General features: G+C 38.2%; 1 protein-coding gene across 1 annotated transcript; it reads right to left on the bottom strand.

The window, feature by feature from the left end:
- Positions 1 to 3695: 3695 nt before the first annotated feature.
- Positions 3696 to 8493, bottom strand: bcl2l10 (BCL2 like 10). Its single transcript, XM_063464777.1, has 3 exons — positions 8362 to 8493; positions 6574 to 7032; positions 3696 to 4487 (listed from the first exon to the last, which is right to left on the bottom strand). Exons 1-3 carry the CDS (start codon positions 8473 to 8475, stop codon positions 4365 to 4367), a joined length of 696 nt encoding a protein of 231 aa, XP_063320847.1. The 5' UTR covers positions 8476 to 8493; the 3' UTR covers positions 3696 to 4364.
- Positions 8494 to 12604: the final 4111 nt, after the last annotated feature.

The following is a 12604-nucleotide window of genomic DNA, read 5'->3' on the forward strand; positions in this document are numbered from 1 at the left end:
CTCCCTTGAAAGCCTTCGATCTTCAGATTAGATACTGAGAAAGCCTCGCACAGTTTAGAAAAAGAAATTGACCTCTGACATTTTCTCTGACTTCTAATGTTTCCCACGAATGCAATCATACTCAGAAAGCATGTTTTGCTAAAATCTTGAGGGGGCCTTACTGGTATAAACAGAGTTGGTGGGGGGCAAATTCTCCTACCTCCTTCTGCATTTTAGCAACGAGACATGTTTCATGACAAACTGGGGTTGATTGTCTGTTCCTGTTGAATCAGAAACCTGGCCATGCTTTTCTATACAAACCTATGTTTTAAGAAATATGTAAACAAGGCTTGCAATTTCTGCTGCTACCATTTCAGAAGTATTACAATAGAAATAATTTTAGCAATTAAAAAAAATGAATCAATAGACTTGAAATTATTCAAGATACCACTGAAAGAGTCTACAAGAACCCCAAGAAATGTGCAGATATTACTCGAGTTTGACTCTCCAGCTGTCTGTTTGTTTTAGATTCAGTTTTAAGATTTTATTTGTCAGTCTTTGGCCGTACCAGTTGTTTTGGCATAGCTTTTGCCCGCTTTCTGTGTCAACAGATCACAAAGCTTTGTTTTTGATTCCTAAAACAGCATTTTGTTATCTTCTGCTGTCTTAATCACAGTCGCATTTTACTGTGAGATGGCATCATTCAGTCTGCTTGTGGAGATTTTTAAAAAAGAAGGTATTTTCTGATCATTTTTCCTTACAGTGAACGTTCTCTCTACATGCACAATTTATACATCGTACATGAGGAATTGTTGTCCTTTTTCACCTGGCGCTTCTCTTGCTGTAGCAGGAAATATATTTTTGACACAAATTACCACAGAAAGCAGAGTTCATGAACTACAATTAGCACTGAGACGCTGTTGTACCTTTACCAACCAGCGTGCATCCTGAGATCCCGAGGCAGGAATCTGCTCAATGGTCCCGCCTCACTAAAGTCGACTCAGTTTTTTTCTGTTAGAGTTTTTTTTCCATCTTCTTCTAATTTGGTAATGGCTCAGTCACACTAGAGCAGAAATAAGATGGCTGTGTCTTTGACACCATGGCTAACTTGGTTGACCAGTGAGTGCACTGAATCTCAACTAATCACTCGGTGGCTTGGTGTGGTTTTGATCACAAGGCAGTTGCTAAGGTCACCTGCTGGAGGTGACCGGCTGGAGTAACTCAGACTGCCAACACACTGAATGCACGCGTCTCTTTTTTGTACGCACTTCTGTAATCTACATGTGCACTAAAAGCACTTTTCAGATTTTAAACTGCAATCACCCACATTTAGTATCTTGTGCACTTGTGCAGATGCTGAGGATGACCTGCTTTACCTCCGAGGCACAGCTGCCCCATTGATTTTTATATTTTTATTGTCCTACTTTAATATTTTATTTAATGAAATTTAATAGTTTTACTTATTTTACATTTATTTTGATTTAAATAATTAATTAATTAATTTTCCGTTACTGAAACATTTGCTACAGGTTTAATGTTTTGCTGCTGAGCGTTTTATTTATTTATTTATTTATTTATTTATTAACCTTTATTTAACCAGGAAGATCCCATTGAGATTAAAAACCTCTTTTTCAAGGGAGACCTGGCCGAGATAGGCAGCAGCAGGTGTCTCACAGTTACAGAAATTACTCAAACACAGGCAGCAACAACACACATGCAACAATAAGTGAAAGAATACAAATAAAATTCAAATAAAAATAAAAAAGTCAGTTAAAATGACAATCAATCTAATTGAAACAGTTGCATGTTATGGACTTGGCCTCAAGGATTCGTAGTTTAGATTTAAAAGCACTTAATGAAATGAATTCAGTCATTTTCCATTCCTTCTGCAGTTTGTTCCAAGCCAAGGGTGCTAAATGGACAAAAGATCTTTTACCAAGTTCAGTTCGGGCAAATGGAACAGAAAGCAACAAGTAACCATGCGGACGAAGAGAATACCGACCAGCATATTTTATTGCAAGCAGGGAACATATATAAGAAGGCAGCAACCCAAGTATCGCCTTATATATAAAACTGTATAAATGAGAGTTCCTCCGACTTACCAAAGCAGGCCATCCTACCTGAGAGTATAACTCACAGTGGTGAGTCTGAAATTTACGGTTAGTGATGAACCTCAGAGAAGCATGATACACAGAATCAACCATTCGAAGACACTGAGCAGAAGCATTCATATATAGAATATCACCATAATCCAGCACAGGCAAGAATGTTGCAGCAACAAGCCGCTTCTTTGTAATAAAAGAGAAACACAACTTCTTTTGAAAATAAAATCTCAGTTTTAACTTCAGGTTTTTCACAAGATTCTCTACATGTGGTTTGAAGGTGAGCGAGTCATCAATTAAGATTCCCAGATATTTATAGGTGTGAACCAACTCTATTTTATTACCTTCAAGAGTGGTTACTGATGGGATTGTTTGGGCTGGGATTTTTCGGTTATTTAAAATTTGTTCTTGATCATTTAGTGACACTGTTTATTCTTGATGTCACACTTGCTATGGCCTATTTTAAATTTAAATTGCTTTGTATATTATAATTGATCCTTTTTGCAGGTCTGAATCTTCATTTAACTATTTATTTGCCACTTTGGTGTTTTTGTAAAGCACTTTGTAATGCCAATTCTTATAAGTGTTGTCCAAAAAAACTTTATTATGAAACTGAAAAATAAGATAACCCTTTAAACTTGCTGCGATATCTCTGCCTGATTTGTTTTGCACTGAAAGCTCCTTTCATTACATGTGGTTTTCACAGCTATAGCTTCCTGATGCAAATATCACACCTGAAAAGATCTCCAGATGTCTTATCTACCTAACTTATGAATGTCATTTGAATTAATTTTGTCAAATTACATTTGAGCCTCATTGCAGATCATCTCCATGTGTTCAGTGATTCCTTCAGGTGTCATGGGTTTGTGAACCTGGCTTTGAAGACAGTGGATGTGCTGATTATGTTGTGTAAACATATGAAGCAATGAAAGCTGGCAATGTAATTTCCTGCAAAACATTAATAAAGGATCTATCTAAGTTGATCATATGCAAACCTACAATTTCCTTCCTTATTTAGAGTGATAAAAGAATCACTTTGCAGCACCCTCTCACTGCTAAGTGGAAACAGTCACACCTAGAACATTTACTTTGAACACAACATGGCAACTAAGCAGCCTCTCGTTTTGTATACCTCAACTTTGAATTAGGATACTTATACATTTTAATTGATGACATACATGAAGTAAAAAGAAGGCCTTTGTGTACACCTATACATCTACACGTGATCGTGAAATCAACTATTTATACTGTCTGGATTCAACCTCTGTCCCTCTGGTCGTTACTATTACTTCTTTCTCCTAACAATACAGAGAGTAGTCACTTTACTAAAATGTTGGGTTTTTTTATTTATTTTTAAAATTTCTCTTTATTCAGTGCTGCACTAAAACATTTTTTAGTGCAGCACAACAGGATTTGAGTTTGAGCGTCCACCAGATGGATTTTTTTTTGTGAACCCTTGTTGTTTAAGTGGAGGAGAACTGGAGAGACAGCAGGATATATCTTATTTATGAAAATGTGTCTGCACGTGAAAGGAGGGACTGTCATTTACATTTCCCTGTCACGCTCCTGACCTCCGGCACAGACATTCAGGGGAGGAAAAAAATAAAACATGACAACATTTAATAAACACTTTTATTTAAAAAAGCAAAATAAATTAGAAACAATGTAAAAATATAATTTGGAGGAATTTTATTTTTTTCCCAGGAGTAATCTATTTGTATTCAGAATGGTCCCTGCTTTTTGGTAAGTTCACAAAGAAATGTTTTATCTAGCACCGTTGCATGGGAGTACAGAACAGCGTTGCTGATCTTGCAAAAATTATACAGTTCATATGAATTCAGGACAAACAGCGGACTGCAGTGTACTGGTTTCATATAAATACAATATATTAAATTTTACATTTTACTCTGGAATGCCTCTATACCACAAAAAAGAGAGGGACAGAGGATCGTGAAATCAAAATCTGAAGCCTTTTACCTTCACTGCAAAAAAAAAAAAAAAAAAAAAAAAAAAAAAATCAGCCAGGATATGTAAACTGATCTCACTCACTGCAACATTTCCAAAGGCATTCAAATTGGTTTTACAATCTTTAGGGGCAAGCGACGAATGTCAGTTTTAAGGGGCTCCGAGACTGTGCAAACATTACAGTAACATCGTGAAATAACGTTCTTTCACTACAGAGGGCCCGTTTTGCAGAGTGGTCGCCGGACGTTGTCCAACGTTTACGAAATCGTGCCGAATAATTTTAAAATATGAGGATGCATCAAGTGTGGAGAATGCCAGCTAGCGCACCAAGAGGAAGGTAAGCCCAGCAAGGCCGACACCGGCGGCAGCAAACAGCGCTTTCTTCATGGATGAGTCCTGGCTCACTTCTCTGGCACTGCGGGAGAACTTACAGAAGCCTTCCTACAAGAAGACAAACAGAAACAACATGTTCAGTATTATTACGAGTGCTGCTTCCAGTTATCCCCCCCCCTCAATGCACTGTTTTAGAGAAAGCAGCTACACCTCTGCATCCCCCCCCCCCTCACACGCACACACAAAAACCTGTATATAAAAGATGGAGGTAGCCACCACGCTGTAAACAATTGGTTTGTGAAGTCTTGTTATGAGCAATACTGCTGGGTCTTTACCTGACAGTACAAAAGAACTACTGTTGTGATTTGTCGCTATATAAACAAACCTAAACTGAAGCCTCGAGCTGAGCGTTTTCACCATCTTTATGTTTTTTAAGCAGACACAACAAACAAGGTGCAGATCTGTCTGCCAAACCACACATCATTGAGCACACCTGGATTTAACCTCCTTTTAACTCTCTGAATTACCAAAGTTTACAAAATGAACTCCATGTTCATAATGCGGGTTTAAAAGCACGTCTGTGTCACTGGTTTACTGGTCAGACATCCAACTTTAATACCATCTACATCATTTCATTTGTTAATGTTTTATGATGATTGTTATGGTACATTAAAACTAAAACTAGGTGTGAAAACTAGAACAACTTGAATCAGGAGGCTTTGTGATGTTTGTGACACAAAATTTACCAGCTGCATCAATTTTGTTCTGGCTAAATGTTGAAGGGTATGAAGGCCAAAGTCTTCAAAATCGATTCATTTTTGTTTGTTTGTTTCCCCAGGAACAAAGAGGACATAAAAAAATGTATAAAATATATATGTATTTTTAATCTATTGGCTGATTTGTTTTTGCCTAAGTATCAATGTCGACCCTAAATTCCTATTATGTTAAATATGAGCAAATTTAGGCATAAACAATGATAAATATTGGCTACTGCCATCAGTAGAAGTCATCTTAATTGTTTGGGCTAATATCAGTACATCTTTGTGTACTTTGTATGCCAAAACTCAAATAAATGTACAACAACAGAAGTAGTATGTTGGAATTTGAATTTTCAATATTTAAAATTGTTTGTATTGATTTCTTGTCAAGTGGGCTCTGGTCAGATCTTATTTTATCATTTGTTTTTATTTTATTGTAGCTTCGCGTTTTGTTGTTTTGGCTTTGTTTTAATGAGCGATAATAATCTTGATCAGTGCATCCCCAGCATTAAAAACAGGGAAAGTCCTACAGCTGCATCTCTCCATCGTGTTTTCAGACTGAAGACACACATTCTGACCAGCGAGTGCACCTGCTCTCAGCTCCAGGTGTTCTCGCTGCCCGACAGCTGCTTGTTTTTCTAGTCATACCACGCTAACTTTCAATACAGCTAAAGCCAAACTCAACACACACACACAAGCTTTGACTGTTACTACAAAAAGTCCATCTGGCTGTGTCTGTTGAAACCAGCTGCCAGCCAAAGAAAGGAGGGGTGTGTGTGTGGGTGTGTGTGTGTTGGGTAAGCCCATTCATAAAAGCCAGCATCTGATGTTCAGTTGAGGCTTTTGGGACTCAGCCAGAGGGCATTATAGTTCACGTTTTTCCAGTAAATAAGCAGCCTCCCAGCAGGTTTAACCCTGCTAAGTCATCATCTGTGATCACCCTAACCTTCTGCTACTGGAACATGTTTTATATTTTTCTTTTTTAAATTGTTCCTCTAAGTCTAATCCTTCTAAGTTGCCTTAATTACCTTTTTTCTCCACTTTAAAATCTTTTAGATTTCTTGGCTAGACAAACTTTTTTTCCTACCACCATTATTGAGATCTTCTTGTTTTAGCATAAATTCCCCAGCACGTTGTCTACAATTACTTTGTAATTCCCAGAATCACAGCAGTCTCAACACTCATCGTGATGCCAAACAAAGTAATAAACAAGGCAGAATGTAAGAGAATTGTCCCTGGTTGTATCTTATGTCATAAACCTAAACAACCGTGATCCTATCAGACTGGTGATTTCCAGTGACAGTAATTCAAAGAAAAACAAAACACAAAAATCCCCCAGACGACTATCACTTTGAATCCACCGTTTTGCTCTTGACATAATCAAAGCCTCCCTTATCTTCAGTTTTTGTGTTGACTCAGTTTCAGGGAACACCTACCCATCCATCATTATCCAACAGCCAGTCTTTCTTCTCTTCTCCCAGGTAATCAGCTATGGTCTCTGCCAGCCTTCTGCAGCTCATGGGTTCCTGTTCCAGTTCCTGCTGTTGACCAGGGTCCAGCCCCGGCTTCTGCTCCAGGATCTTTCTGGCCAGCACTCCAGTAAAGGCGAAAAGAGAAACAACCCTCCCCCAGTTCAAGTGTCCATCTCCAACCAGCTCCTTCATCACCTTTCTGAGGCTGAGGCAGTGGTCCGGCCCACACTGCACCAGGAAGGTCTGAGCGAGGTTGTCGAAGCGAGCTTGGTGCTGTCTTTCGATGTCCCAGCCTAGACGCCTCATGGCAGCGGCTGATTCGCTGGGAGGTGGAGGGGCTTGATGTGGACTCGTGCAGCAAAAGGACAGGTAGTCCTCGGCCAAAACCAGGGTCTCTTTCCACAGCCCACAGAATTTCATTTTCTACAAGTGAGGGAAAAAGAAGACGAGCTTAAGGAACTTGCCAATCGAGACACTGAACTACTATGAAGAACAAATGCTGATGATCTGGTTTTATCATCAGTAAATCTGCCGACTGCTTCCTAAACTGTGTGTTTGGTTCTGTATAATTAACAACTACAAAGCCTCACGGTTATCCCAACCCTGGATAACTGGGAGGGTTATATCAGGAAGGGCATCTGATCTGCCATGCTGTGGCAACTCCCTTGAGAAATATGGAAGCAACTGAAAGTACCTTCTTCATTTGAAAAGTGAAAATGTGACACTGGTTTTTCCCTGCATTTAAAATAAGGCGCTAACACCCACCTTCTGCCAAAGGGAAACAAACACGATAATTTTTTTCCCTTTAAAAAATGTTTATAAAAGCTACCAAAAATTATGGTAAAATGACTCAAACAACCACGATGACATGGTCAAATTACCAAACTGTCTTCTTTGTACTGTTCTTTGTTATGTATTCCCTCTCTGTACTACAGTAACTAAACGGTTTTAAAGCCTTTTAGCTCTGAACTGATGTCATATAAATAATGAATACTGCCTGCTGACATCTCCCAGAGTCATCTTAACTAATTACAGCCTCTGTATAAAACTTAAATGTAAAATTATGAAGGCAAAATCCTTTAGCTTTCGCCTCCAGTTACCTCAATTGTGTGATTAACAACAGACGCTCTTTCAAACTAGTTTCATCAGCTTTGCTTTTGCAGCCGCAGCTGTTTTCATATTAACACCGGCCAACCTACCGTAAGGGTTTTTCCATTCTCGACATAAAAATGCGTAAAAGTCAAACACTATGACCTGTGAGTCGGCTTCGGTTTCCGCGTCAGGTGTCGTTAAACGCAGGCAAAGAGAAACTGTGGTGTTAGCAGAGTATTTCCGTAGGCTGTGCTGCGGTTTAGCGTTAGCTTTCTGTTAACGGAAGCCACAGCGATGCTGAAGACGCACAGCTATCTCCACTTAAAGAGTAACGAACAGACACGCAGATCAAACAGATTGTAGTTTGGGAGTGGGGTCACTTTACGTGACCGTTTACTGTGGCGGCTAGCCGTTGGCCGGGTTGTTGGCTTTAGCTTCGCTGAGTAATCGTTGATCTGTCACCAGAGCAATGGAGGACACAAAGGAGCGCTCGCGGACGGAGAGCGAGCTCAGCTACGACAGCCACGTCTACGCAGTAAAAGCCGGTTTAAACCGACCAAAAAAGACACCCCAGTGTGGACATTTTCCTGTATCTCTCTAACAAGACACAAATCAGTAAAATAAACACGTTTTTCTTAAATATATTAAACAAAGACTCACCCTCCCAGCGATATCAGACTGCTCTCTGCACATACAGACGGCGGAAGGAGAGCGTCGGTACAGTTGAGTCTTCCCTTCAGCTGATGCAGAATGTGTGACTCCGCCTCTCGACATGATTTTTGTGCTGGGAACGTCGTGTGGACTGTGGAAAGAAGACACCACCGTCACGGAATAACCAGCGGAAGTGTGGTCATGGTTTGGTATGGTATTCCGAAGGTACAAAAAAGGGTGACAAATAATCCATAAATCATTGTTTTACGTTAAGTAGTTGTCATGAAAAATGTCTTTGTGCCTAGGTATTTTTTAAATTTACATTTTCTTTAATGGGATGCCGCAAATGGAGACCATAAATACAATGTAGAAAGTTATTGTAAAAAAACCCCAAAACTGGATGGTTAACTTGTTTGGTTTTGTGTTTTACCAGACGAGGAAAGACTTGACATGATCAGAACATAAAAGGATCATTCTACAATTCGGGGACAATTTAGGCTTTAAAATGTTGTTTGTTTGTTTTTTAATTAACCCTATATTTTAACATTTTCTGCTGTCCGTTAAGAAACTCAAATAATAAACCACCAAAAAAATTAGGCATCAAAGTGACATTTTTTGAGATGCCATATTACAGAACCTGAAAAAGTAGAGTTTAAAAATATAGTTTAATATAATCTTGACCGTTAATTTAAAGGAAGTTACATCATACTGAATACTCAGTTTGAGATAAAACTTATTTTATATCAACGTTTGATAACAAGCTAGCACAAATTAACATGGATGAATAGATATATAATCTAGCATTATTTATCATAATTTACATAAGTGTATAATACTTGTTTTATATGCATGGTAACAGGGTGTGTAGATAGCAGTGTTACAAATCAGTGCGATCAGTAAGTATTGGTGTTTTCTCAGAGAAAGGTTGAGCTGAAAGTAAATAAATAAGTGTAGTTATATAAATAAAAGAAGGAAACTGAATTTAATCTGTCTTCTGGACACCAAGTATTACAAACTATGCCAAAGAGAACTGACCTCAGAGAACTGCCACTAGCACATGACTTATGTCACTTCCTTTTTCCAAGTTTTTTCTCTTCTGTTTCCCAACTAGATAGGTTTCATTAACAGAAGTCCACAAGTGTTGTGGGACATAACTTGCAGTATATAATTACTGTTCTTTAAAATATATTGATGATTAAAATATCACTTAACAATTGTAAAAGACATGTCAACAAAATAAAAAAAAAACAAAAAAAGTGGATTTATAGCTTATTTTAACTGTTATACTTACGTATGTACGCCCTATAGCTTACACATTGCTTCTTAGATGCAATGGACAGTGGGTGTCGTCCATTGTGTCTAAAAAAACAATGGACATCCCTGCACAGGCTCTTTAGAAATTGGTATGTCCTCTGAGCTTTCACCTTCCTGCTCTAATGTCTGGAGCTCCTCCATCTCATCTGCTGACAGCAGGAAGTCTTCCTTTCCTTCAAGAATTCTGTGAAAATTCCTTTCTGCATCACTCAGTCCTCTGCCTCCTGAAGTGTGGGCTTTGGTTGAAAACAGGAGTTGGTAAATCCTGCTCTCCACCAAATAAAATATTATAATATTTCTGAAATCCTATTAAATTGAAGTTACGAGTCTCATTGGACTTTTTGGACCCTTGTTGACATAAAATGTGGAAGCTGCAGCCCCCGTCATTAAAAGAAAAGTCAATGTTGTCTGTTAGTCAACCCCCTCAAATATGCTGTCATTAAAAATCCCAGGATATCATAAACTGTGATGACACAGAGGTCACAAAACTCATTTTCCTTAGCTTGGTTTGTCCTTTGGCTTAAAAAGTCCAGGTAAATCTACAGGTGTAATTTTGATATCAAGGATTAATTAAGTTAATTCTTAACATTTCCACGGCTCAGAAAGCAAACTTGCAGTTTATGGACATTTTTTTTTCGCCACTAAACAGTGACATCTGTTACTCGTTCCAAATCCATGAACAGCATGAGGAAGTGAAACATACAGAGGATATGCATATAATCACTATCATGATAAACTCAGTGTTAATTTTAGGGACTTTCACTTCATGGTAATACCCGTTGTATGCTTGTCCTTCAATCTCCGTTTCACCTTCCCTACATCACAGCCTTTCTCTGTCTACACTGGTGTTTCCCCCTGGGTGATTCCCACTATAAATTTATGACAATCTGAATGCAGGCTAGCAACGAAAGTGAAAAATATACACATAAAACAGAACAACCTAATCCCCAGAGTGCATGTTTTCTATGACATAAGTTCAATCATCTGAAATGCAAAGTTAGTGGCTTTCGGAGAAGAAATACAGTGATGCAGCTGTTATGTAATTAAAGTTGGATGCTGCCCTTCCTACAGCAGAAACACCCCCCCCCCCCCCCCCCCCAAAAAAAAACCCCCAAAACAAACAAAAAAAAACCCCTCCTGTGCTGTACTGACTGGACTTAGTGGCATTGTGGTAAACATGTTGCTAGATACATAAAGTGATGATGTGGATAGAGGTGGCCGACCTTTGACCTTTGTTTAGAAAAAACAGAGACGTGTAAGAAAGGCATCAACAATGCTTTGAGGTCACAGACTGAACAAACAGTAGAGGGTCATGACATGAAAAGTCAGTGAGCGTCTCCCACCTGACACCCTCAGAATCAGCTTATTCTTTGTGTCTTAAGCTATTTAATGAAGCCATGCAAGGCTTTGATGCATAAACCTGGAGGGATGGATAAAAATTTGGGGCTTTTTGATTCATTTGATATTTCTCAGAATTTGAGCCCTCCTAATAAGCACAGGAGATTACCACAGGGCGATTTTATATGGAAACAATATGTTTGCTTCCTTCAGGGGAATAATGCCACTGTTACAAAATGCTGTTTAAACGTTATCGTTCTGACGTAAAAGTTCAGTTTTTTTTCTTCCAAAATTATGTACACTTTACATCATCGTGGACCTTTTCACATGCTTCCTGAATTACAGCATTTGTTTCCCTACCATACAGAGAACCATTGTTCACCCTTCATTGTCATAGTCCATGAAAATCAAATATCAGAAACAGGAACTCAAAAGAGATGTGCGAATCTAGAAATGCCTCGATAATAAAGAAAACAAACTACCAGATGAAAATTTAACTTAACAGTTTTAACTGGGATTCCAATAAGAAAGGAAACCCAACTTTACAAAGACTCTCATATAAGACCATAAAAAAGCTTCCATGTGTGCTTATTGTTTTACTTAGCAAGGGAGTCAGGAATGTTACATTCAAAATAAAATATATATTTGGCTTTCACATACCAATACCAAACCAGTAACTTAAAGTTAAAGTAACTAAAGTTAGTGTATCTTTTTTGGTGAGATGGTGAACATTTGTTTTGGTCTTCTGTGTATTTCTTTATTATTTTCTTTGGTGTTTATTTTGGTCAAATCCAGATATAAAAGCGTTGCAGTTTAGATGGAGTTGTTTAAAAAGGGTAGATTTGCTAAGCTAAAACTACAGCTTTCACATTTTTAGTCAGCAGCTTGTGTTATTTTCCAGCTGTTTTTGCAGTTTGTATGACACTAAAGATAAGATTTAGCACTATGTTAAAATTTCAAACATCCTGTCAGCATTAGTAATGTCCTGCTTTGACCCCCCCTCTAGCATACGTTTTGCTTCCCATTTACTTTTTTGATATATGGTCACCTTATTCACAAAGTCAAGTCTTGAATCTTTTTTTATCTCCATATCCTCTGCAGACCCAGACAGTTTTATGTTTACTGTGGATCTGTTACGTAATTCAACAAGCTCAGTGCCTGTTAACTGATTATCAGACAATCATAAAATTTCTGGTATGTGGAAAAAAATAAAATAAGGTAAATAAAACAGAATATAAATCAACTGCGTTCAAACAGATTGTGTACTATAAAGCAATCTGGCATGGTATGTGAGTAGTAACAATTGTGATAACAAGTACCCGACTGAAATGGTCCAACAAGGTTTGAGAATTCAAACAAAATCCTGTCCTGATCTTTAGCACAGGGAACCAATATCTTTTTCTTTCAGGAAATGTTATGAAATCATTCATTAATTTATATAAAAAAAACCCAAAAAGCAAAAAAAAAAAAGCCAACAAAAACCTCAGTTTTACTGAGCTTTTCAGTGCTGCACTACCCTCTTTCTGCTGGGATACAGTGTAAACGCCCCCTAGTGCCACTAAATGGAACCAAAGAAGACCGCATTTTCTTCTGTCTACTA

This window comes from Pelmatolapia mariae, linkage group LG1, assembly GCF_036321145.2.
Source record: "Pelmatolapia mariae isolate MD_Pm_ZW linkage group LG1, Pm_UMD_F_2, whole genome shotgun sequence".
NCBI lineage: Eukaryota > Metazoa > Chordata > Actinopteri > Cichliformes > Cichlidae > Pelmatolapia > Pelmatolapia mariae.

Coding starts and splice junctions, on each gene's coding strand:
- bcl2l10 (XM_063464777.1), bottom strand. CDS start 8,475: ATGTCGAGAGGCGGAGTCACACATTCTGCATCAGCTGAAGGGAAGACT. Junction 7,033..8,361: donor AGTCTGATATCGCTGGGAGG/GTGAGTCTTTGT, acceptor CCTCACTTGTAG/AAAATGAAATTCTGTGGGCT. Junction 4,488..6,573: donor TGTTGGATAATGATGGATGG/GTAGGTGTTCCC, acceptor GTCTTCTTGTAG/GAAGGCTTCTGTAAGTTCTC.